A 27,967-nucleotide genomic window follows, 5' to 3' on the forward strand; every position below is an offset into this window, starting at 1 on the left:
CTGTTAAATACTGATGCGTGCTCATTGCTGGCACAAAACCAATTGTTTGTATCTTTAGTTAAGTCACACACTCAAATCAGGTTTCATCTGACTTTGTGAAACTGACGTCAAAAAAAAATTCCTCTCACTGCAAACATTTCCTTTCCGAATTAATTATTCGCATGGTGAGACGCGCTTCAATATTAATTACATGTGAACGGTTTGACTCTCGTCAGTGAGATGAGAGGACATCCACATGTTTGGTGTCGTGCAAACAGCTGCATTTCTATGTCAGATCTGTTACCTCTGAGCTCACTGTGCGTCACTGCATGCACGTGCGTTTGCCTATGGGCAAGTCTCTCGCTCACATCTTCTATGGCGAAGTGACAAGTCGCAGTAAGCATCACCTCCAGTACAACAGGTCAAACAGAAAAAAGGAGCCACTGGAGCCAGAGCTATGTGGAAAAATGACGATGGTTTTGTTGAATATCTTAATTTCAATGACGTACTGTTTGAATTTCTGTTTATTTTCACCTCATACATTTTTTATGTAACTTGGGCCCATTTTATTGTAATCATAAATTCAGCCTCAAAACACAGAATTATTGTTTGAGATTATACATCAAGTGTAATGGACCGAATGGTGATTGTTGGTATGTTAACAATGTTTTTTAAACTAGAATACTAAAAAATGTAGGAAGAAAAATGTCCTTTGTGTTTTGACCTTCAGGGCCCCTTTAACATTTTCCTGATAATACTTTTATTAAAGCAACATGCTTAATGCAAGACTCTTAACAGAGTATTTTTACAGTGTGGTGTTATTGTTTTTACTTTACTAAAGGGTCTACTTCCTCCACCACATGCACACAAGGAAGGTTTTAGAAAATGTCCAGCCTCACCTCACAGGAAGTTGCCATCCTGATACCACGTTGCCTTTGTGCTCTGTCCCCAGATGATGGAAAGCTGTCCTTTGAGGAATTCAAATCCTACTTCTCTGATGGAGTCTTGACATCCGATGAATTGAAGGAGCTTTTCCATGTGATTGACACCCATAATACAGAGTAAGGCGATACATTGCTGTGTATATATATTGTTTTATTATTCCATGAAGGAATTGAGATACATGACAATGAGGCACATATAACCTACTGTTTGGGGATAATGGAGCTGTAGTTGCTGCTTTAGAAAGCAGGGAACATCTGCATCACAACAGTTGACACTAAAACAACGAAACGTTAATAAGAATCGATCAAAAGCTAAGCCAATGATACTGCGAAGCCAATGACTTCTGTAAAAAGAATTGCTGCAAATTATTATGAAGTAGCGCAACACAATATGCAATGAGAGAACATTTTCTCTAGTGAAGTGTGGTGGTCGTAAAACCGTCGTAAAACAGTGATGGCGATGATTTCGAAACAAGATAATGATCCCTTTTATCCACACTTGCATTAGTTATCCTCATTGAGAGAATCGTACATTCTGTAATGATGCCATCACAAAGTATTTCATGTCAAAGGGATAATTTGATGCCCAAACAAACATATATTATTTGCAGCATAGGCTGACATACACCTGTATTCGGTATAAACAAGCAAACACATCATCCTCATCATCATCGCAGTGGCTAAATCTGAGAGAACTCCATGCTAAACCAGAACGAACAGGCGCCTCCCTCTGTGAAATTAACACATCCGGAGGAAGGCAGATGGCAAAGTTGTTAGAAAGTCATTTGGAAGTCTAAAATTGAATTCTGTATTGATTAGAGGTTAGGTTAGGAGTCACTATGCTGCAAGGTCTGCCCGACAGGCTAACCCGCCCTGCTGGTTGTCTAACACAGAGAGAATATTCCATATTTTCATTTGGTATTTTTGAAATGCACAGAATTTGCATGCAGTTTATAAATGCTGACAGTTTTCTAATGTGGCTAAAGGATTTATATAGTCACAATAACACGGAAGGATCCTTTGTGCACAATGAATGGGATTAATTATATTTCTGTTTAGCTTTTCACTGAGAATAACAATACATTTAGACACCACTACAGTTCTTCATTCTTCTAAGAGTTTTAATACAACTACATGCAGAGCTGCATTTATCTTAAAATGTCAAAACAACCCAGTATGAGCTTTTTAGTCTGTTACTCAGTCTAGTATCTGACCTGGTTCACCTCATCTGTTCTTGTCCTCTGTGGCTCTAAGTGTTTTCTCTTGTTTGGACCGACTGATTGCTTTTGCACTTTCCCCCTTGGTAAACGTCAGCTACAGTTTGTGTGGAATAGATTTAAAAAAACAGTGTAATTTCCCGGCTCCCTTGGCTTTAACAAGGAACAAGATGTCTCCTGCTGCTAGCTGTAAAGCGGGGAATACAATGGCTAATTGTCCACTTTGAAAGATTGTCTTCACTTCCTTCGCCGTCGCCTCTTTCTTTTTCCCTTCTTTATTTCGTTTTTGTTCAGACATGGATACACACCCTCAGAGCTCCCAAAAACACACTCTCACATGAAAACTTGTCACAAACAGTTGCACATCCTCAAGGGTATTGCTGTGAGGGATTGGCTGTCTTTCCTGTGTGTCTCTGAATGCACGACTCAAGGGAGAAAAGCAGCTAAACTATTAAATTATTCATGACATATTTGATATCGCTCCCATTTGTCATCACACACTGATTCACCCAATCAAAGTCTGTCCGAAAAACGTTTCTGCAAAGATGAAAGATGAGTCTGTCACCTTCTTTAACCTTGAAGCTGTTCTTTAAAGTAATTATTTTAATTTATGTCTATATCTTTTTTTTTGTCTTGCAGCAATGTGGACACTGACGAACTATGTGGTAAGTCGATCCTTCACTCGAATAAGAATTTTTTTTAATATTAGCATTAGCTTTATCATGCTTTCTCTCATCAGTCAGGAGCACCAAAGACTGAGATGCTATTTGAAATGTCTCAGCATAAGGAGAGAGCCATGTTAGATGTGATCACATGCTCCATGATCATCAAAACCCTACAGGACCAATGCTGCTTCATACCTGTCCAAGTTGTTTAACTCACAATTCTTTTTTCTTTTTTTTTCCTTTTTAGAGTATTTCTCCAAGCACCTTGGCGAATATGAGAATGTTCTTGCGGCCTTAGAAGACCTGAATATGTCCATACTGAAGGCAATGGACAAAACAAAGAAGGTGAGATGATAGAAATGCTTCCTTCTTTATGTTACATTTAATTGTTTTCCTCCATATTTACTTCCTTTGGTTACTTTAGCTGCACACAATATGTTGTACCATGTACCTAAATTAATCAAATAACAAAGCAAAATTGTCAATTGAATTATAGCCTACCTCAAAACTGACTCTAATTAAAGCTGTGTAACTGGTGAACTGGGGAAATACAAGTAAGACATGCATTGGAGGACATTTCATATAATTATAAAAAATAATAATATGCGGAGATCTGGCTGAAAATGAAGTGGTTATATTTACAAAAATGTTGTCTTTTACATTCCCTTACATTCCATATGTTCCCTCCATCTTTTGTCTTGTTTTTTACTATGAAGGTACCAAGCTTCAACATCGGCACATTAGGGAACAAGACACAAGACCCACAGCTATTCTTGTTGACCTGCGAGTCCTTAGTTTTGCAGGTATTTGGTCACATACCAAAGTACTGGACAACATTTTTGACCTGAAGAGACCACCAAATCATCAGGGTTCATACTCTTGGCACTGTGGATATCTGTACTAAATTTCATGGCAATCAATTTAATATTTGTCAAGACATTTTGGATAAAAGCCAAAAAAATGTCAACCTACCAGTGGCTCTACAAGAAAAGTGAGGGCAGTGTGGCCTAGAGTGGTTTCGCTAACAGGACTAAGACTAAAACACTTTTCTGCTAGTCTCAGAGCATATTTTCTGTTCACATTCAAACAGACTGACACACACACACACACACACACACACACACACACACACACACACACACACACACGCACATGCCACTGCACAGTTGTCATCATATTAATGATGATATGTCATGCAGTGCTCATAATGATAATAATAAGAGATGTTTGATTAACTCACAGTGTGCCCCAAACTTTCACTCTTCAATCTCTCTCAGCATGCTTCTGTGTTGCCCAGCTGGCTTCCTCTGATGTCCCATTAGTCAAATGTAAGGTACACGGCCAAAGAGGAAAAGCCATGGCTCATTCATGCCACTAATAAAACTCCAGAACAAAACACCTTAAGAGTCTCTTTGGACTTGGAATAAAATGCGCAGTGGAAAACAAATAATGCCTTCTGATCATGCTCTGGTGAAAAAAAAATCCCAATGTCCTCTTGATCCGTACTGCAGAGATGAGGCTCAAGCCCAGAACCTTTTTACGTTAACATAGACGAAGAATATGGGTGGTGATGGAGGGAAAGGCAAAACAGACAGAGATGAAGGTAGATCCTAGATATCAGATATTCAACAAAGTTATAAGAAAACAAGAGGAACAAAAACAAAGGCCGAATCATAAAGAGGAATGTGAAAATGGTTGTTGGGATGAAGAAGAGACTTGGCTTATTAGATATCTACATGGATATCTCCTTTTTCTCACTACCACTCTCTTACTCATTCATCATGATCTGGCACATATGACACAAGCTGTGAAGCTCAAATCGCCCCTAAGAACTGCACTGAAGGAGACGCGTCTTATTTTGTCTCCTTCAGAAGAAAGAACATGGGAGTCAAAGCATTCATTTGTGAGTGTTTGGTATTAAATACAATGGTAAATGGCAAAGGTTAAGTATATATCGTTTGGACTCAATGACAGCAGCGGGGGAAGACTTTTTAAGGCGTTCACAACTAATACACGTTTTCAACAGGTACGTACATAATCCTAGAATAACTTTTTCCCTCCATGAGAAATGCAGCCTTTATTTCTACAAAGGAAATGTAAGACACAGATACTTTGCCAATCCCATTTTAAATATTTTTCTAGACCTCAGTGTGCGCCCAAGCTGTGCTGAAATCCAATCCAAAATTACTTTTCTGTTCTCCAAGAGAACAGTTATAGAGCGGCAAGTGAGACGGCAGGAGAGGATCAGGAGAAACAGCACTGAGGCAGTATGGATGTGTTCTCCGGGGATGCAGCTGGATACTATTGAGTTTGTTGCAGATTTTTTTAAAGCTTTAAATGAGCAGGCATGAGGTACAAAGGAGAAACAGGACTTGGAACGTCACAGCTGTGAATCTCACAAATCTCTTTTTTTTTAAATCAACCCACTCTTTGCTTTTGTTCAATTACACACCGTGCAGTACAATATGGATATTTGAGCTCAATTACTTTGCAAACGTTGGACTGAATTGAGGAGTTAATTGACAAAGGCAAAAACTGCGAGATCGAATTGCATCACGGGTCTGTGGACTGGGAGGATTCCACCCTACAATGTCTCCCAGGGAGCCTTTTTATTAAGTTTGAGTGAGGAGTAGAAGAGATGCTGCATTTATCACAGACTTAAGCGTGATCGTCTCTCTGTTACACTGTATCTGTATGTGAGTGGGTGGTCCCTGGCTGAAGATGTGTGCGAGGGGGGCCGACTGCATGTGTGTGTTCTGCATTATTTTGCGACGTGTGCACCTCAAACCTAAATGTGCGGCAGGTGTGGGGGGCTGAAATGAGATTGTTCAACTAGATCAGAGCCAGGCACATATACATATACCCAGACACTTTGGGCCAAAACTGCCAGCTGTGACAAAACCTATCCCAGCTGACCTGATGTGTTTTACACCTGCTGATGCATACAGAAAGGGGTTGTGTTCGCACATGTAACAGTCTATTGCATTTTTAGGGATACACTGGGTTTTTAGCCAAAGATTCTAATACATGAAAAAAGCAGCAAGCACTGTTGCTGGATGTTAAAAGGTACGGATGCACAGCTGTTGGTTCGTTCAAACTTTGCCTAGTAATGTTGTCAGTGTTAAATAAATGGAGATTACCACATCAATACATTCAAACAGGTTGCACCACACATACTAGTTCTAACATGTCTGATGATGACAGTATTGAATGGTTGTTAAATTTCAATGTTTATGAGTTAGGCTCCTTTGTTACAAAAGCATGGAATAAAGGTCAGGCTGGTTAATTTTGTTAGTATTTGTAGTGTTAACCATATTTTTGGGGGTCTGGTCTGTTTGTTTTAATAATGGTGTCTTGTAAGCCATTGTGGGTTTACAAGACATATTTCTGCAAGGTGTAACTGTTGTGCAGTTAACTGAGCCTATTCTGACAATTTTACACATTTCAAAGCGCTCTTTGGGCTGTGATTTTAGCCACAGGATACCTCCAAAGCTTTTATGTAACACTTTTGTATGATAAGAAAAAATTCCGGCAGACCTTAAGCTGCTTAACATGATTGCAGATGATGGGAGGTGGACACACACACACACACACACACACACACACACACACACACACACACACACACACACACACACACACACACACACACACACACACACACACACACACACACACACACTAACACACAGCTTAGTTTACAGGAGGCATCTATACTCAGATGGTAGACAGAGGAGATTGACCTTTACCAGTTTTGTCGTGACTCACTCTCACTGAGTGAATGTGCACTCGTGTGTGTATGTGTTTGTTGTTGTCAGAATGTCAGGGGATCAAACAATATGGCCAATAGCGATTATCTTTAAAAAGGCAACTTGTTGCACTGTGGCAACAAGTTGTGAAAGCAGAGTTCAGATTGATACCTCTCATTTCAGGACAGGCAGTTCAATCTTCAGGTATACTGTTGGATGGGAGACTAATGATCCGCTCTGTATTCTGAAGAAGCTGTTCAGCTCTCTCATGGAAAGACTCCTGCTTAACATACTGTAATTGGTGTGTTTGTGTGTGTGTGTGTGTGTGTGTGTGTGTGTGTGTGTGTGCGTCTGACAAATCCTGATTTTAAAATAAAACCCTATTTGTTGCACTTTTAAACATACACAAGTATGTTCCCCCTCACCTTTCTGTCACACGGACACACACACACACATTCCTATTCATGCATTCGACTGTCTCTAATCTAACTTGCATTAGCGCCCCCATTCAACACCCTCATTGTTAGTCGAGTGCACAAACAGCTCTTGGCTGTGGGGAGCAGGTGCTGTGTGCGAACAGCAAACGGCTGCGCATAGCATCATCCATTTTCCTTTGATTAGATACAAGACAACACTCCTGCTTTGGTCCAGGCATTGCAAATGACTTCTCTCCAAAGTGTCATTGAGTTTGATATATTTTCCGTCAGCCCCCAAAACCAACACAGCAATAAATGTCCCCTTGATTGACAATATGACAAATTGTTCCTCGGCGTGAAATACAATCATATGAAAAAGTTTGGGAACCCCTCTCAGCCGGCATTATAATTGACTCTGCTTTCACAAAAAAAAGATAAAAGTGGTATGTCTTTAATTTACCAGGAACAGCTAAGTACTGGGATGTTTTCCAAACAAAGATTTTTTGAAAAGCAGTATTTGGTTGTATGAAATAAAATAAAATGTGAAAAACTGGCTGTGCAAAAATATGGGTACCCTTGTGGTTTTGTTGATTTTAATGCCTGTAACAGCATTTAAAACTGATGACTTTAAACGCAAAGTTGGTTGGATTATGTTGTTAAGCCTTGAACCTCATAGAATTGTCTGTTTAATCATGAGAAAATGTATTTTAGGTGCCTAAATGCAAGTTGCACTTCTCTTTGACTCTCTGCTGAAGTGAGACAGAATGGGATCATCAAAACAGCTCCCAAAAGATCTTAAAAACAAAGATTATTCATTGTCATGGTTTAGGGGAAGGCTACAAGAAGCTTTCCCAAAGGTTTCAATTGTCAATGTCTACTGTAAGGAACGTTGTCAGGGAATGGAAGGACACAGGCACAGTTGCAGTTAAACCCAGGTCTAGCAGACCAAGAAAAGTACAAGAGCCGCATATGCGGCGGATTGTGAGAATGGTTGCACACAACCCAAAGATCACCTCCAAAGACCTGCAAGAACATCTGGCTGCAGATTGTGTATCTGTACATGGTTCTACAATTCAGTGCAATTTGCACCAAAACATCTGTATGGCCGGGTGATGAGAAGGAAGCCCTTTCTGCGCCCACGCCACAGATACAGTTGCATGGAGTATGCAAAAGCTCATTTAGACAAGTCAGCTTCATATTGGAAGAAAATGCTTTGGACTGATGAGACAAAAATTAAGTTATTTGGTCTTTATAAAAAGCAGATGTTTTGGTGCAAATTGCGCTGAATTGTTGAACGATGTACAGATACACAATCTGCAGCCAGATGTTCTTGCAGGTCTTTGGAGGTGATCTGTGGGTTGTGTGCAACCATTCTCACAATCCTCCACCTATGCCGCTCCTGTTTTTTTCTTGGTCTGCCATGCCTGGGTTTAACTGCCACTATGCCTGTGTCCTTCCATTTCCTGACAACGTTCCCTACAGTCGAAATTGACAATTGAAACCTTTGGGAAAGCTTCTTGTAGCCTTCCCCTAAACCATGACAATGAATAATCTTTGTTTTTAAGATCTTTTGGGAGCTGTTTTGATGATCCCATTCTGTTTCACTTCAGCAGAGAGTCAAAGAGAAGTGCAACTTGCATTTAGGCACCTAAAATACATTTTCTCATGATTAAACAGACAATTATATGAGGTTCAAGGCTTAACAACATAATCCAACCAACTGTGTGTTTAAAGTCATCAGTTTTACATGCTGTTACAGGCATTAAAATCAACAAAACCACAAGGGTACCCATATTTTTGCACAGCCAGTTTTTCACATTTTATTTTATTTCATACAACCAAATACTGCTTTTCAAAAAATCTTTGTTTGGAAAACATCCCAGTACTTAGCTGTTCCTGGTAAATTAAAGACATACCACTTTTATCTTTTTTTTTGTGAAAGCAGGGTCAATTATAATGCCGGCTGAGAGGGGTTCCCAAACTTTTTCATATGACTGTACTCAGGGCCGCTGCTACGCTTTTGGGTGCCCTAAGCAGAAATTGTCAGTGATGCCCCCCCCCACACCCCTCCCAAAAAAAAAACACACCCAGAAGCTTGCGTCCGCAGGGCGCGAGCGAAATTTTTTTGCCCTTGCAAGATCTCTGCGACTGCTTTCTGGCACATTTGCCAGCATTTACTAACAGAAAGACCAGCTTAACTTGTGAAAAACTGCCTTTGCAAAGGAATTGAGTGATAGGATCATAGACTGATTATGAGATAATGGGCCCCTGGGCTTACACTCTTAAAGGGCCCCCCACTTGTCCCTATCCAGTCAGGTACACTGAATTTTCTACACGGATACATACAATTAATGGCAAAAACATATTAAGGAAGTCAGTGTTTCCCACAGGATTTTGGGGTATTGTTGGAGGGACCCTGTACCTTGTTGGGGGGTGGGTGGAATTTTTTTTACCTTTTTAAAGTAAAATGCATCAATCTGGTGCACTTTGTGAGGAAATTTTAGAGACTAGAGAGATATCAAATCCTGAGATGCAGAAGGAACATTATTTTTCAGATTTTTCTTAAACAGGTAGCACTCTTTACTCTGCAACTGTAAAAACAGTAGATTGGTCTGCAGACCCATGTTCTATGATGGAGGGGCCCATTTCAACAGATAAAGGGTGGATATGAACAATTTAGAATTCACACATATAAAGTTTATTTGTGTATGTGTGAGGGGGCCTTCAACCCCCTTAGACAGAGCTACTAATGCTATTGTTTTTAATTTGCTTTTGTATTTCTCCCCTACTAGTTGAGGGGCCCATGATGATTTCTATCTTGTTACATTTTAATGAGTACTTATATTTAGGCTATTCCTTTTTGGACCCTGTTATTGACATCAGTGACTGAGCTCTTTGACTATGCAACACGAAAAGTTACTATCAGTATCTCTGGCTAAGGGCCCCCCTGAGCCCTTGGGCCCCTGGGCCTGTGCCCGGTGTGCCTGTGCAGTAATCCACCCCTGGATAGGTTACACAATTAAGAAAAAACAACGATGGGCCTGTTCATAACTAATTTATATATTTTTTGTAATGTAATGATTATCATGAACTTTAAAAAAAAAAAAACTATTTTGGGGGGCCCCCGGACCATCTCTTTTTCCTTTTTAATAAAAAAAAAAAAAAAAATTATAATTTTTTTTTTTTGGGGTGCCCCCCCAGGAACTTGGTGCCCTACGCAGTCTGCGTACTCTGCGTATAGGGAGCGGCGGCCCTGACTGTACTTGTGGAGGCAATGAAGAAATTATTCCTTAGATTGTGATGAAAGGTGCAAGTGATTGTTTCCCATTGTTGGTGTTGTTTAAGACCAGAATGTAGAAAACATAATTTCACGACTCACCAAAATGAGACCATAGGCAAATGTAGAAGAACACAACATTTAAATTAATTCCATGAGTTAAAATGTATTTTATTGAAAAGTATTGTGACATTATATTTGCCCTAAAATGTTTATCTTGTCTGCTTCCTGCATGAAAAGATATTGTGTTTTTATTTTATTTATATGATTCAATTTTCTAGTTCCTTTTTATTAATATTAAAATAATTGTAATGTAATGGAAGACTCATTAGTTGCATAAAGAGAAATCTAGGACCCAGAGGTTTTTTTTAAGCTCAACTCAATTCAGGAACTTAAAGTCACTATACAGTATCTCGTCATTTATTGATTTGGACCAAATTCTTTTTATACCTTGTTTTTATAACAAGTTACCCAACTATAAAAGTGCTGTTCTTGATCAACCTAGTACTCATTTAATGTCAGAGATTGAATGCTGGTTTCCGGTATTAGAATTGTATTTTATAGATATATTATATCATGTTATTAACAATCTAAACCAAAAAGCAAGGCAGTAGAAGTTGCATCGATATGTGCAAATCTTATCAAAGTCAAAGTGATTGAAATGAGTCACAGTCTCGTTTCAAAATATTAACTGATTTAGATTTATCTTGCAATGACAACAGTAAATTGAATGTTCTGTTGTCTTCTAATCAGCCATTCAAAATAAATTGATCAAACACAATTTCAGAGGCATGTTTTATTATACTATCTATGGTTTTATCAGATAAAATACTGTATGTGTAAAGTGTGAAGACCACGTATTGTTCTTCTGCTCTCCTCTTATGCAGCTATCTTAAGTGAACTTTTCTTCGTGATAGATCTTGTTGACATCCTTTAATTATCCGTGGAAGTCTGGACATTGAGTGACACCATTGTCATTTCTCTTTATTGTGCCTCCCACACTAACTCCTCCTCCTCTTCCTCTTGATTGACAGGATTATCAGGAGTCCTCCCACCTGGAGCAGTTTGTGACACGCTTCCTTCTGAAGGAGACGACCAATCAGCTTCATTCACTCCAAAGCTCACTCGAGTGTGCCATGGAAACCACAGCCGAGCAGACTCGACAGGAAAAGTAAGGACAAATGGCTCCGGTCCCTCACACACACAATTAATCATTAAAACATGGACAAAGTGTATTGAACAATGGCACACATAATTACAGTTCTCCCAGCTTGTAAAATAATTTTGTCGGAGCCAAACACACTCATTTGCAGCCCACATTTTAGACTTTAATGATGCTTTTATCCAAGTTGCAGTGCAACAACACAGGTTCTTACCCAGTAACACTTTGGTCTTCCCTGTAATCCAGTTGCTCTATAGAGCGTCTTTAGCATCTTTCAACACATGTTTAAGTGGTGTTAGCCAAATTTTCCAGTCACAGCTGCTATCAGTAAAAAACGTTCTGATAAACTGACTACTCAGTATGTTGCAGCAGACAGACGCAGTGAGCAACTAACTGGTGAACATAGTGTAGCATGTAGAGGCTTGAGCCAGACATTTCCCTCAGGAGTCAACTGGATGGAGACCAAAGCAGAACTACAAGGAGTAGTAAGTGGATGTGAGCCTTTAGAGGACACAATTAATGCACAATGATATTGTGTTTCGCCATATCAACTTTGTTAATTATGTTTACAGCTTATTGGGCTGGCCCCAAGTGGCCAAAAAAACATGAATTAATTCAGGTCTTACAAAATCTTTCCAGTTTCCAGCTGTGTTAATCCAGTCAAAATTTGGAAAAAGGAAAAACCGAAACCAGACCAAAGTATCATATTAGAATCAAATGTGTGTGTGTGTGTGTGTGTGTGTGTGTGTGTGTGTGTGTGTGTGTGTGTGTGTGTGTGTGTGTGTGTGTGTGTGTGCGTGCGTGTGTGCGTGCGTGCGTGCATGTGTGTGTGTGTGTGTTGGGATGGGTGCATGCTACATTCACTTTTCAGACATGCCCCTGGTGTGCTTAGTTCATTAGTGATGATGACTCACCAGTTTATAAGTGCGCAAGATCTGTGTGTGTGTGTGTGTGTGTGTGTGTGTGTGTGTGTGTGTGTTTGTGTTTGTGTTTGTGTTTGTTTGTTTGTTTGTGTGTGTGTGCGCCTGTGGGTGTTTGTAATTGTAAATCCATCTTTGTGGGGGCAATTTGACTTTTAGAATTTAGGACTGACTGATGACATTTTGGCTGTCCTCACTTTGGGACAGACTTTCAAAAGGCTGCTGAGGGTTAAGACTTGGTTAAGGTTCAGGTTAGGGGAAGTGTAAGGCATTAGTTGTGATGGGTTAAGCTTAAGGTAAGGGCCAATGGAATGCTAAATGTCAATGAGGGTCATCACAAAGGTAGAGGTACACAAGTATGAGTGTGTTGTGTGACTTTGAGCGAACATGTGCGTGGGCCTGGCCCTGCAGGTAATGTCTGTGTTCATGGTGTATTTATTCATTCATTTTTCATTTTCCTTTATTTATTCTCGAAAGATCAATTGAGGGTTACCCTCTTTTACAATGACGTCGAGTCAATTACAGATACACAATATACAATGAGAATACACAACAAGCTTACAAAGAGACAACAACAATGAAAACATTCAGATCAATTGAATAAAGCAGAACCAATAGCCTAATTAAAACAGTTACAAGTGGAGTGGGGCTGATTCAAAATAATAACTTTAAATTGGTTAACAGTTATGAGTGTATTTATTTTAATTTGATGTTGTAGGCTGTTCCAGGAGTCAGGGGCACTGTGGCTAAAAGCAGTTTTACCAAGGTCAGACTGGGCGTATGGAACATATAACATGAGCATTTCAGTTGAGCGGGTTTGATAAAGCCCATCTGAAATATGCAGCATTGTTGTCAAATAGAGTGGTAGCTTTCCGGTCAGGGCTTTATATATAAAAATATGCCAATGTGCATCACGTCTCTCTTTAAGAGAGGACCACCCAACCTTTTCACATAAAACACAATGGTGTGTGTCATAAGCATCTCATAAGCATTTAAAGGACAGGTGATGACGCATGGCCTTTTCACATCCTGTCTTCACTGACTTCCTCTGACTTTTGAGTGGCTTGGAGCTTGGCCAACTGTGATATGTGTCTTGCTGCTCCTCCTTCCATCGAAAAAAAAAGTTTCCTCCACAATGCAATACAAGAACTAAATGTTGATTTTGTCACTCTTACGTTCACTCTTATAATAGGTCCATGGTACATTCACCCTGTAGCCTACTGTGTTGACTGTGGGCTCTTTTAGTTTGTCATTAAACTAATGCATCTAAGAATTATTCTGTTGTCTTCCCATCCTTGATTGATGAGTAATCCCTGGGAAACTGCGGGATCATCTACTAGCGAGGATGCAAACAATTTTTTTTACCAACATTGTTTTAGCCTTAGTCTTTTAGCATTATATAATTTCGGCTACATAGCCTTCAAGTGCATATTTAAGGTTACATTACAAGGGTTTAATTGTTAAAACGAACCAGCTAGACACATTTAGAGGTCAGGTTGAGAAAGCATCCTTATTGGAAGGAGAGTTAGCTCAAGTAGCCAGCTGATTAAATGCAAATGGATAGTTCCAACTACAGCTTTGTGTCGGAGGGGGTCAACTGTTCGACCATTCGAACACTCTGTATAAAGCATAGCCTATACTGACCAACTAATTTTAACTTTAACTTTCCAAAATCGACTATCTGCCAAGACAGTCTGTTTCAAAGTATGGGCAAGATTTAAATTTGATATGTTCTGAAGACAAGTTAGCTTCAAACCTACTGTATTCTTCCCTTCCTGTCTTGGTCAAATTATGTCTTGTGTGTCGGTAGAGACCATGGTAGAGACCTATACTTTGTGTACAGCTTAATAAATTATGGCATGTTTTTGCACAAGTTCAGTTTAAAGTGATCAACGTAGAATTTTTTTGTGCTCTCCTATCCTTAGAGAGATGGACCGGGTAATGGAACTCTCTCTCTCTCTCTCTCTCTCTCTCTCTCTCTCTCTCTTCTTTCCTTTTCTCTTCTCGCCTCCTCTGAGTGCTGCTTTCTCCCTTTCACCTCTCATGTCATTTTGAAGTGTGACAGTCTCCTCGCTCGGGGAACAGCTTCTTTTCCTCCAGTATTCTTGAAAAATTCCCCTGCTGCATCTGAACGCAATCAGTGTTCTTCCAAACATCTAGAGGATCTGGCTGTTTCTCTGGTGGCTTTAAATTGGTTTCTGTGGTCAGTTTTTTTTACGTGTGAAGGGGACAAACAGGAGCTGCTATTTATAGATGCATGGTATGAGTCAGAGATTTATATTTGTTGTGGTGTTCTTTTTAAAAGTAATAATGCTTTCCCCTTGGTAATTGCCCTATAGATAACCTCAGCCAAAAAACCTCAGCCATTCATTTTTCTCAGCTTTTAAACTCAGTTTGAGTGGGAGCAAAGTATATAAGAAATGGACCAAAAGGTCCTTGAACTGCTTATTCTGGCCATACGGTTTGCTGCTCGGCTCTGAACCTTCTCTTCCTGCTTCTCAGCTCACATAAAGACTGTGGAAAAATATGATGATGACTGCTGAAATTTGTTCAGGTCAAGGACATTTTTAGCAATCAATGTTTCCACTTAGCCAAGATTACAGTATGACTCACCAGCAGAACAAGAGGGACCTGCCACCAGTTCCTCCTTCACCACCTCATACATCAAGCATACACACACATATTGCTGCAGCCAGTGAATGAATTACACTGTATTCAAACTCATACAAGTGGTTATATGAAGCGATCACAATCCGCTTCACAAAAGATCATTCTGAACATGCTCATAGGGCCCAAAAACTCAGGATAAGGAGGAAGCCATGCTGAGGTGTTATTTTTCAGCACATGCGACCATAGGAATTAATACTGCCTACCTAATTGCCTACTTTGATGGCAATATCCTGCTTTCCTTAACACATCAAAAGTAGAGCTAGCAGGCTAGCTGTTTACTCCTGTTCAGTGCTACGCTAAGCTTACCATCTGCTGGACATAGCTGTGTCAAGAAATAGTTGAACTCCATCGTACAGATGACAGTGGTATCTTTTGGTAACTTTTGACAAAGTAAATAAGGATTTCTGCTTACACTTGCTGGATGGAACCAGTTATTTTGACTATAGGGGAGAACGGGGAAATCTGAGGCATCGGGTAATGTGAGCCACCCCCTGTATCTAGGCAACGGAAAAAAAATTGGTCATGTGAGATATATGTTTTCAAGCCCCTCTCATTTCCCCATGGCCCTGAAAGAGAGGACCTCATGGTGCTGTGGTTAGCATGTTTTTTTCACCAAAATAGGTATTTTGCATGTAAAAGTAAATTTTCTTGCTGTCAACTTAATCAACTGTTGTGCCAAAGCAAATGTATTCACGTAGAAAAACTTCTATCATACGTGTTGATGAACTACCAACATATAAAAACCATGTGATGATATTAGCTAAAGATTAGCCTGAAATGCTAAGAGAGGTAGTTTTTTCTCAGATTGTGGTGGTGGGGGAAAGTGAGCCAAATGCTGTGGGGGAAAGTGAGACACTAGCCCCTTTTACACAGAGATTGCGGCATATTGACGGAACAACATCACTCCAATATGCCGGCTTTGCTTGCTTCTGTGTTATTTACACAGAACCAAGCAACGCCGGCCTGCTGGCGCATCAGTAGTCCCTTTTACACAGCGCTCCGGAATGAAAGAGGTGCTTGTAAACAGCGTCAGGTGTGACGTAAACATTTAGCGCCGCGCCGGTCAGCTGCTTTACAACAACAACAATGGCCGGTGAATTGAGAGCAGAAGTGCTGGAGCTTGCAGTAAGAGGGCCGTATTTTACTGTCCCCACGATGTGCCAGTTGATCTCGCTACGCGCTGAGTCCAACATCACTGGGACAGTTAACCAAACTGACTAAATCAATCCGACCGCTTCACCTCTGTGTGTGTGTGTGTGTGTGTGTGTGTGTGACAGGTTGGTTGTGAGCGAGTCTCTTTGTGAGGCCAGCGATCTGCCAATCAGACATACACATACACATACACACAGTGTGTGAAGTCACGTTACTGTAGACAGAAATAAAGTGTGGATATACGCTCAGACTTAGGATAATAATAGCGGCGGCGGAATGTGTTAGCAAAACAGTAGCTCTGTGGCTAACAGCTGAGCCGGAGCCTTCAGTCAGTTGAAGCAGACAGTCTAGCGGGGCGAGCAGACTATTCCCCCGTTACTAGGTCGACCTTCAAGCTGAACAAGAGCCCTCCGCTGCGCGTCGGGCTCCTGCTTCAGCTTGTTGGTCTTTATTTCTAGCAAGTGACCCGTTCGCTATACTTTATCCCTTACTTAGCCTAGCCTAGCTTTCCATTGTACAACTTCTCCTGGGCAGAAATAGACTCATACACTCTGCAAAATGAAGCGCGGGGGTTTGGATTGAGCAACGGACCTTATGATCAGTTAGATTATACACCGTTCCTTTTATTTGGTGATTTTTACGGGACATCAGGCCGCCGTGGTTAATGTTAAACACACGTCCTTCAACTGCTAACATGGTCGCATGTTTAGAACGTAGACTATGGAACGTCAAACGCCCCCCTGTTCCGCAACAACAAGCTGGAGCATTTAAACAGAGAGGCGGAACTGATCGTGTCGGGAATCTTACTACCCCCCGAGGTAGTAAAATTCCCGGAACGATCACTTGCACCTTTCTTCCCTCGTTCCGCAACTGTCGCATTTACACAGCAGGGCGGAGGGCCGAAAGGCCGGCATATTCCCGGCTTTCACTGGCTGTGTAAAAGGGGCTACTGTCTCACTTTCCCCCACCATGAGGCACAAGTTAAGTTTTGTCTTAAACATATTTTAATGTAATATTACATAACATGTTTTATTTTAATGTCATACACATTGTAGAAAAGCCATCATGCCAAGGAAATACACCAGGAAGACGACCTGGGGCAACCACACGGCAAGAGCACCTTCTCATCTTTCCCTGTAACCTTCAGGGCTGGAATGTAGAGTAGGCCTAGTTATAGAGTATGACAGGCTGGTGTTATAATCCAGTTGGGTCTTCTCCTGTGTTCTGAGTCCCAGGCTGTTCTCACTGGTTCTGATTTTCCTATGCTTTGACCCCCAGACACAAGCTGGCTCTAAGGGTCCTGTGTTCTGACCACCAGACTGTGTTCTAATCTAACTGGTTCTATCTTTCATTTGAATCTTATTAAAACCTTTTGAATTATAATATGTTGTATTTGATTTTGTTCAGAGTTACTTTCAAGTGTTTAGAAAATTTGCTTTGCTTAAATCACCAAACCCCATCATTCTTTTACTAGTCCGACATTAGTTCTGGAATGTGTGGCTAGCTTTCAGGATTCTAACTGTTACAATATGTGTTGTTGTGGTAGTTTCAGAGTGGAAAAAGTAAGTGCATCAGTTTACCCCCTTGATTTTTCTGGTCTGTCTCAGTTTACCCCACAGCTGGGGTAAAGTGAGCCACATGACAACTTTTTTTAAAACAATCATATTTTCACTGCCCTTTGTCTTGAAAAAATTCTGCTAATGCCCATTTCTAGGAAAAATCCTGAATTAATGGGAAATGTGTAAATTTGAGTGATAAATCATTTTAGCTCGCTTAGAGGGGAGCAAATGTAAAAAGTGGCTCAGATTACCCCGTTCTCCCCTATGTTATGAATATTATTTTATTACTTACTCGTTTACCTAAAACTTGTAAAGACAGACTTTTGAAAAACGGTTTGCAAAGAGCGTAAGCATTCAACCTGAAATTAAACAAAAATTTCAATAAGCAAGGTTGAACTTAAAAATTATCATAAAGCACCAAACTCTCTCTCTCTCATACATACACACACACACACTCTCTCTCTCTCACACACACACGCACAAAAATGAATGATATATATATATAGGCTATATATACGTATATATATATTTATTTTTTGGCATTTTTTTTAATGCTTTATTGATAGTGTAGAGACAGAGTTGAAATGGGGCAGAGAGGGGAGCGACATGCAGAGAACGACCGCAGGCTGGAATCGAACCCGGGTCCGCTGCTGGCCGAGGCCCATGGGGGGACGCCCTACCAACTGAGCTAAGGGCGCCCCCTTATCTGTGTATATTCACCGGCAAACCAACATCCCCACAGACACCCTGAGGGCCTCTCAAAATGTGTGACCAAATAACTTGACAGCACTACAATAAATCATAGGTGATGTCACCCTGCGGCTGCATGTACCTTGTCACAGGCATTAGCTTCACTGTCAGAACAACACAACATACACATATAACTTAAGCCTCAAGGAAACCTCTGCATGGCGTGCACTCAATTTTTCTTTCTATCAATAAATAGATTGTTAACAGTTACTCCAGTGATTAGTGTCAGTTCCTAAAACATTTTAATTACACATTAAATTACATCCTTCATTTGATGTGCCTTTTTTCAGATTCGGCGGAATGCCAATCCAAGCAAAAAATGCTCTTTGTGCTGGGTGTGCAGTGCAATTCAAAAACTGTTGTGTAAGGTCAATGTGGGAAAGGTTTTTGATTGTGAGACATAAGAGAACTTCTTTTTTATTTAATTGCTAAAACATTGGGATGTCTGGCTAACGATGGCCATGTTTTGACTCCAGACAGGGCCCGTTGAAGCCAGAGGGTTTGTCCATCCAGTGGTCAGGCCGTCGCTCACATCGGAGGCTTCAGAGGAACAGCAGTCTCTCACCCAACAACCCTCTGCTCAGTCTCGTCAATTCAAGTGGGTTTATATGTTCTACTGTCAGTTTGTATAACTCGTCTTACCGTGTTCTGCTGTGTTGTGTACCATGTTTAATGTTTCATCCTGTTCATCTTGAGTTATGTTGCCTTGTAGCTGCCACCAGCAATATACCAACTGGACCAGCAGTCAGGTGTGTCTCCACAGAGGATTTCTGAGCAGGGAGGTTCGGGGGGGTTGGGGTTCTCTTTAGGTGTGAGAGAGATACTGGGGTGAGAGACTGAAAGGGAGATTGTGTTCTCATGTGCCTGTGTGTCGATCCCAAGGCCATTGAATGTTCTAACACTTTTTGCTGGTGCTCAGAGGGAGTTTTGAAGTGTGTGTGTGTGGGGGGGGGGGGGGTCACCATGTGATGAGAGTGTGAATACACTTTCACTGTAAGTCAGAGAATCCCCCATCACAAACTTGAATCAGATATACCAACCAGCAGTTCGCCAAGATCTCATGTGTGGTACGGAGGCTGCACACTCCATTGAAGCTGAATAAATACAGAAAATTACCACAAAGTTACTATTGAGGAACCTATTTGTTATACCATTGAACACTTAAGTCATTTTCTTTTTCTTCATCTTATTATTCTTGATAAGATTACTAATTTTCTAGAGAGGTCTATATGTAATGTGTGTTAGGCTATACATGTTGATTTCATGCTATGTTACATGACCTTATACATTTTGTTTTCATTGCACAGGAATTTCCAAAGACAAGTGTATTTTTGTAAAGTAATATTTGAGATTAAGGGCCCTATGGACAAACTTGACTTCCACTGTGGTGGATAATAAGTATGCATTGTGTTATATTTTCAAAATACTAAATATGTAAATTAGGAATATTTTAATATACAAAAGTTGGAACACCTCACACTGATGGTTAACAATCAATAGGTGTGACTTATAGAATTAACAATTACTGCTGTATTCAAGTGTCCCAGTAACATGAAAGTGTGAAGGGGAGCAAACAGGACCTTGAAACTGAAGCAGCTAAATGGAATTCAGCCATCATTCATTTGATTTTTTACACAAAAAAAATGTTCTGTCAAAATGTCTGCTCAGAATGAGAGATCGATTATTATTATTATTATTTTATTTTTTTGAAGATATTTTTTGGGCATTTTTATGCTTTATTGATAGTGTAGAGACAGAGTTGAAGTGGGGCAGAGAGGGGAGTGACATGCAGAGAACGACCGCAGGCTGGAATCGAACCAGGGTCCGCTGCTGGCCGAGGCCCATGGGGGGGACGCCCTACCAACTGAGCTAAGGGCGCCCCTTGAGATCGATTAGTTTGTGACTAACTGTGCCCTATATTATTTATATTCCTTTTGCTAATATATTGTTTTTGTTGCTCCTGTGTTCACGGATTGTTACCATGAGCAGAGTGTTTTAGTTGTAACCAAATGTCATTGTACTACTTTGAAAAAATCTTAATTTGGAACCAAATGAACTTTAACCGATTCTTGTGTCCCTTTCACTATTGTTTGCACACAGTTTTCCATTAGACCTCCACTATGACCTCATCTATGGTTGCTATGGAGATTGGATACACTTCGATTACAGGCCTCAAAGCTTTTCTATTGATCGCCATGATTGTGCACATGAAAGGAAACCATAAAGTATACAGTTGAAATAAAAAATGTGTTTTAAAATACATAAATGGTGTGTGAAGCACCTTTCATCCCTTCACCTTTGTTGTTTGTACTGAAACCCATCCACTCCTTGTCTCTGCTCCCTCTAACAGGTGTTTATGATGAAGACAGCCAGTGGACCATCCAGGTCAACAGACTGCAAAAGCTCATCGATCGTCTAGAGCAAAAGGTGACCAAATAGGTCCTTTCTTTCATCTTTTCCATGCTCCTCCTCTTCTCCGGGCTTCTCTTCTGCTTTTCTCTTCAGCTTCTCTTATTTTTTATCTTCATCTGTCTATTATCTTCATCTGTCTCTCCCCTCACCGTCTGGTCTTTACATCGCTCGCTTAAATGAACCACAAATCATTGGCCAGTGGACTCATGTAGTAGCCGGATGTTTCCCATGGCTTGACAAAGACAGAGGCGAGGCTGGACTCTTTCAATCAATGTTCCAAGTTTATTTCAGAGGTTCCATTTAGACAATACAGAGGACTTCATGGTAGCGTGAGCATGGGGGGCTGTCCCCCAAAGGCTGCTAGCCCAAGCCCAATAGGCATATGGTTTCATATCACAGGTCCCAGCAACAGATGATGTTTATCTATTAAAAGGTTGTCTTCGTCTCTCACAGTGACCTCCAACATTTAAAGGCCTTTGCTCAGCAACTCTGGTATTAACCATTCAAATCCACTACACAGCCCTCCTTTAAAAGCCACTGCTTTTACAAAAACGAGATGTTATCAAACATATTTGAATGGCCCAACAGTAATCCAAAATAAACACTGAAACACTCTTTATGAGTTATGTAGAATACAATGCATAGTTAAAGGCATTACTGCAGTACACTACATTTTATTAAGACCAACAATTTCAAATGCACCAAATCCCAAACGATAAATGAAATTGAGACAGTGAGTCCTGACACCATAACAATTCCCTTCCTCCAGAGGTCAAACCACCACCCCAATACAGTGCACAACAAATCACGTTACGTGGAGGAGAGACCGGTTTCATAGTCCGGTGTAAGACGACACAGTTCGGCAGTCAGCAGGCCGCTGACGTCACAGCCAGCGTCTCTTCGTGCCATCATGCTGACCGCAGGGTTGTGGCGAGCACTCACACATGGACCCAAGCCTCTCACCAGCGGTGACGAAATCCCTCTCTTGGCACGCATGGTAGCAAGCCCTCCTTTCACCCTTGGAATGAAAGGCCAATAGCCTATATTTAGTTGGTAGTGGGCCAAGACGGCCAGGGAACCAACGCTGCAGCTTGTGGCTCCCTCCTCAGATCTCTGATGACAGCTTTGTTACTGGCAGGTGTATTGCAGCCACACAACAGCCAGTATAGGCATGATTTTGTTGGTTACTAGTCTTGTGGCATCTGTTATTCAAAACTGCAGTGATACAGTTCAGGAAAGCCCACGTTCTACGCTTTTTCTTTGTCTTTTTCTTCTTTTTCAGAGGGTAAATGAACACATAGCGACGTACCAGCATGATTGCAGTCCAGCCATTTCCTCTCAGCCCAGTCTCAGTCAATGAAAACTGCACACGGTTCTTTTTTTGTATAACAACGAACAGTCTTGGAACGGCCAGAGCTCCTCATGTCCATTGTCATTTTATCCTGTTCGTGACGCCAATTGTAGTAGCCGGATGTTTCCCATGGCTTGACAAAGACAGAGGCGAGGCTGGACTCTTTCAATCAATGTTCCAAGTTTATTTCAGAGGTTCCATTTAGACAATACAGAGGACTTCATGGTAGCGTGAGCATGGGGGGCTGTCCCCCAAAGGCTGCTAGCCCATGCCTGTGAGCAGTCTTATATATCAAACCTTGGCCTGATGGTACTCCCTAAAATAGGCATATGGTTTCATATCACAGGTCCCAGCAACAGATGATGTTTATCTATTAAAAGGTTGTCTTCGTCTCTCACAGTGACCTCCAACATTTAAAGGCATTTGCTCAGCAACTCTGGTATTAACCATTCAAATCCACTACACTCACAACAGTTATCAACACAACAACACCCTCCCACATAGAAACACATACACATATGCCCCCCAAGCTTTGAGACACCTTGATAAAAAAAAAGAAACAGGATGCACTTTCAGAAGAGTTTGCTGTTGTGTTAGCAATATGTTTATGTGCATCATATTGTATATATTTTCTCTTGTGCTGCAGGAGATCCGCTTGGAGCCTGTGGAGGAGGAGGTCTTGGAGAGCAAATCGGTTTGTTTATTCTGACTCTGATCCACTCTTTCACTGTTTTGCTGTGGTGACTGTCTGGCTGACCGCTCAGTATTACACAGAGAAGGAGGCCCCAAGGATGATAAGCAGCGGTTGTCATAGCAACAGCAGGGTCTGAAAGCTTGACAGAGACATGTTCCCTTTGCCATGTCTGTTTTTATCTTTAATCTTTGCGTTTAAAGCTCAATTATCAGTTTGACATAGTCTCAGCAGACTTTTCAATAGCTTAAGGGAGCAGAGTTATATTAGCGATTAGGTCTCTGCTTGTTCTTCAGTTATGCTCACACAAAGCCCTTTACATATTATTTCAATGCTTTATTGCCAACAAATGCCCTTAGTTTGAAATATATATTTACAGTATAACTACTATAATAACAGGGCATATATTTTTTTAACCACTCATGTGTGTAAACTCAAAATGGAAATGCCTCTAGCAAAGAGACAGGGTTTTTTCAATCCAGGATTCATATCACTCATTTCATGGCTGACAATCTCCATAAATGATGACTGACACGGGAAACAAAACACTCGCCTAAAGGAACTTAAAGGGCACATGTGGTGTTTGGATCTCATGTGAAACAAAACATAAAATCACTTAAAAGTAAATTTCAAAAGCGTTTGCATAATTTTTCAAAAAATCTGCTCCAGGTAACATGCAAATACGAGGCTTGGGTAATACATACTTTGTAACATCCAACAGCATCCTCTCGTGAAGAGAGAAATGCTTAATATGGCCTCTGTGCCTCATTCTGCTACAGGCTGTTTCAACACAGTGCACTGTTTGTTTGACCCAAAACAGAATAATGTCTCACAAACAAACACACAGTCTGAGAGAGATTGTGCACTGATGAGAGACTTTTACTCCAAGGCAACAACCATGAAAAGTACAAAATCATCAATGTCACATGCACTCTTTTTTAAGGAGTGGTTAGTGCCAGGATATGTTTACGAGATGTATCCAAGCACAGCAGAACGTGTCTCATCACCAGCTTGATGCAGCAGACGTATTAATCAATACATAGTTGGTGTATGTGCTACGAGATAATACCAACAATGCACATAACCTCTCAACCTGTGTGTGTGTGTGTGTGTGTGTGTGTGTGTGTGTGTGTGTGTGTGTGTGTGTGTGTGTGTGTGTGTGTGTGTGTGTGTGTGTGTGTGTGTGTGTGTGTGTGTGTGTGTGTGTGTGTGTGTGTGTGATTCTTCTGTAATGTGCCACTGAGAGACAGTCATACACACCTTCTTAACACACAGCGTAAATTAGGCCAATGTGGGGAAACCAATCAATTCCTGTTCCCATCAGTCTCTCTGGCCCTGTCAACAATTCCTCCTTAGCAGCTGTGGGGAAATGATTAGTTGTCATGATCACACACCTCATCTTCCTCCTTGTTGTTGCCTGCTGTTAACACCTTCGTAGTACAACATGCAGATGCTTTAAGTGTTTCCTCCCCCTTCACAACGGCAAATTAATATTCTTACCTTAATCTTGATTGTCATGTTCGGATCTCACTGTGGGCCAAAGGTTGGCTAACTTAACGTGTCTGCCATAGTGTCCATGTGTTCTGGTAACACAATGAGCCAAAGTGAATCCTGACCTTTGAGTGTGTGTGTGTGTGTGTGTGTGTGTGTGTGTGTGTGTGTGTGTGTGTGTGTGTGTGTGTGTGTGTGTGTGTGTGTGTGTGTGTGTGTGTGTGTGTGTGTGTGTGTGTCCTCACAGCACATCCTGATCGTCCAGAGGCAGCTCTCGGTTCTGGAGGAGGAGCTGGAGGAGTTTCGTGTGGCTCTCAGACAGTACATGGACTGTGCCTGCGCCCAGACTGGATGTCTACAGTCAGTTTATGTTCTCTTTATTTTCTTTGTAGCAAGAATTTATTGACATTTTATTTTATTTTTTTGTCTAGTTTTTATCAAAAAATGTTAAAGGGTTTTTATTCATTATTAATTATTATTTTGGGATCCATTAAAAACAATTGACTTATCATATTCCCAAGCTGTGATTTAATTTGAACAGCTGCAAGAAATAAAATATTACGTTTTGCGGTGGAGGACTTTGGCTGGAAATGTACACGATGTAGTTAGGAGGCATACAGTGTAACTATTCAGCTATAGCTTTCACTTAGAGAGAGTTCAGAGCTTTATTCCTTGAGTTTTTGAGTCATCTATCATTAATAGAGACCATCTTTGGACAGGGGGCAGGGTTTACAGTATATGCAACCACCTTGAGAACATAGATAGAAGGACACGAGGGACACTTTCTTTCAACACATTCCACCTTTGTGAACTGAAACCATGCTTTGGTCTTTGTGCAGCACCACCACACTTCAACACAGTGGTTCAGTAGATTAAAAGAACATTTGCATTTCCTTTCAAACATAGCCCCTGATGCTTTCTGGAGAAGAATTCCCACATTATATCCGTCACCTTGGACCACATCCAGCTGCTTGAAGGACAGTGTGGCGTTCCATGTGCTTTGTCGTGACTGCTTCTCTAAATGCTCTGCCATGTTTGCTCATTTTCAAGTTAAAATGAGATTGAAACCTCTGACAAATCATACAATGTACAATTATAATCTGTGCGTGACACCAGAGTAAACATTATTCAACAGATTCATATTGCCTGCTCCCAGTCAGAGCAGGGGAACAACTCAGAGCCAGAGAGGCAGCGCTGGGGGACACGATGTCGCACACTAATTAGCAATTGCATGACTAGTGCTCTCTCTCTCTCTCTCTCTCTCTCTCTCTCTCTCTCTCTCTCTCTCTCTCTCTCTCTCTCTCTCTTTTTGCATTTGGCAGCATCGCAGTGCAACGGCTGGCAGATGAATCACGCTTCATTCTTTACGAATTCTGGGAGCACAACAACGTGTGGAAGAAGTAAGTGTTGGCCTGCACCATATACATCGTCATGAAAAAGGCACCGTGGCCTGGTTTCGGATCAACCCCAAAAATCATTTTCTTTGTTCAGCTTGAGTTCACTTGGAGAGGCTCTAATTCAATCTGTGTTCAGTGATGGTGAACTCCACGAGGCTTTAATTAAACTAATGAGAAAAAGCAGAGTGGCAGCAGAGATACAGAGAGGAATTCATTCAACCTAAACTGAGATAGTGAGGCCAACCATGGTTTGACTTTATATTTTGTTCCCATGGGTTTAGTCAGTCAAGTCTGCCATGTTTATTTTCCATGGTAAACATTCAAAATGAACTTCCATATGAAAAAATTATACACAACCCTATTGAGGTATTTGATTTGACATTTGTGCATCTTCAATAGAAGTGAGATCTGCTGCTGGGCCTTTTAGGATAAATGATCATATTCATGAAACATGACATATTTGAACAACCTGGCATGAGAAGGAGGTTTTGGATATATCCACTTAATTAGAATAAAAGGAGAAAAATAATGTTCACTCTAACGTTATTTAGTAAGAAATACCATCTCTACTACAAAATAAAAATCTCTAGTCTACATATTGAATTGAACTGCTTGTTTTTTGTTTTTTTTGTGTTTTTGTTTTTTTTGATTTGTCGAATCTTAACTGCAGAGTGGGGTCATTGATTTACAATCTGTTAAAGATGTTTTGTGTCCTTTGTTCAGTCACCTGCAGACCAACTACAGTAAGACCTTCCAGAGGGGGAATGTGGACTTCCTGGAAACTCCTGAGAGCGTCAACACCATGCTGGTCCCTGGTAAGAACATTCATTACAGCTGCTGTCTGACTCAGCCATTCACACCTATCACATATAATAATAAGATTAAGATAACCTTTAATAGCCTGATCTAACACCTCTAAAGGGTAAACTATTCAGCCTTAGGTGGCCTTTAGCAGGTCTCCCATCAACCACAAAAGACACGCTGTGCAGACAAAACCCCTGTCGAACCCTCAGAATGTCATTTTAAATTCTAGTCAGGATGCCAAAGTTTTCAAAAATCCCAAAAACAGTCAATGTTGGGATATGTTGGATATTTTCATTTAAGCATTTCACCCTTTATATGTGATGAAACATCGATGCTGATATAAGCAGCTAAAGAATGTCAGATTTGGATTAAGAAAAAACTGAGTTTAAAGACAAATTTTCACCACGAGGAATATTAAACTTCCCCTCTTTCTTATCCGTATTAAGTCTACTTTTGCACGAACGTCCTTAGCAAAAGGTCTATGTGTTGTTTTACATACATTGTTTCAATGAATGGATAGTTTTGTCTCACAAGCATCAATGCCATATTCACATAACCACAGAGGGCAGTGCTGAATTAATGAGCTGTGCGACATAGGACATTTATATGGATATTATTTGTCATTGTATTTTTCTTCTTCGCCTCCACAGCTTCATGGTGGGTCCTCAACAACAACTGAGAGTGGACCAGAACATCTTCACCCATCAGGATGTCCATGACACGCACACATATTTGAACACACTAACTCAACACAACTTGTGAAGTCATGGTAATTAGTATCGATTTTATGACCTCCATGTTTCCTTCATAGTTAGGTGGTAGCTGCAACAGCCGCCCATGTGTGTGTGTGTGTGTGTGTGTGTGTGTGTGTGTGTGTGTGTGTTTGTTTGTTTTTGTTCACACTACTAGACAACGCTCTGACGTTCGAAAAGCAATGACCTTGTCAGACAGAGATGAACCGACATCACCATTTTGTTTGACGTGTCATCAACAGCGTCATTCTGTGTGTGTGTGTGTGTGTGTGTGTGTGTGTGTGTGTGTGTGTGTGAGGTAGAGAGAGAGGGTCTGGAGGAGGACAGATCTATAAGTATATTGTAGCAGCTCTGGGAGCTCATTAAACTCATTATTTTGTTGTTTCTGTATTTAATGTGTCAAATTGAGTCATAAATAAAGACATTTTATTGTTGTGTATGCCACGTATCTCTTTCTCAATCTTTATGTTATGTAATTACGATCACATTTTTGTTTTGTTTTCTAGCCTCAGGTTCTTGATAATGTATTTATCAAAATATAGATATTGTCCACTTTCAAGAATCAGGGATGGACAGATGACTTCCTAATCCTACCAGTCATTGTTGATT

The 27,967-nt window shown here is 40.7% G+C and overlaps 1 protein-coding gene across 1 annotated transcript; it reads left to right on the forward strand.

Moving 5' to 3' along the window:
* Positions 1–864: 864 nt before the first annotated feature.
* Positions 865–27,462, forward strand: necab1 (N-terminal EF-hand calcium binding protein 1; the record flags this gene model as incomplete). The annotated part of the gene is made up of 11 exons (XM_080045849.1): positions 865–1,040; positions 2,780–2,805; positions 3,053–3,150; positions 11,282–11,418; positions 18,937–19,058; positions 20,811–20,887; positions 22,870–22,917; positions 24,653–24,765; positions 25,728–25,805; positions 26,526–26,617; positions 27,257–27,462. The coding sequence occupies 11 exons, from the start codon at positions 865–867 to the stop codon at positions 27,283–27,285; spliced, it is 996 nt and encodes a 331-aa protein (XP_079901975.1). The 3' UTR covers positions 27,286–27,462.
* Positions 27,463–27,967: the final 505 nt, after the last annotated feature.

The sequence above is a fragment of the Ammodytes marinus genome (assembly GCF_949987685.1).
Source record: "Ammodytes marinus genome assembly, chromosome: 17".
Taxonomy (NCBI): Eukaryota; Metazoa; Chordata; class Actinopteri; order Uranoscopiformes; family Ammodytidae; genus Ammodytes; species Ammodytes marinus.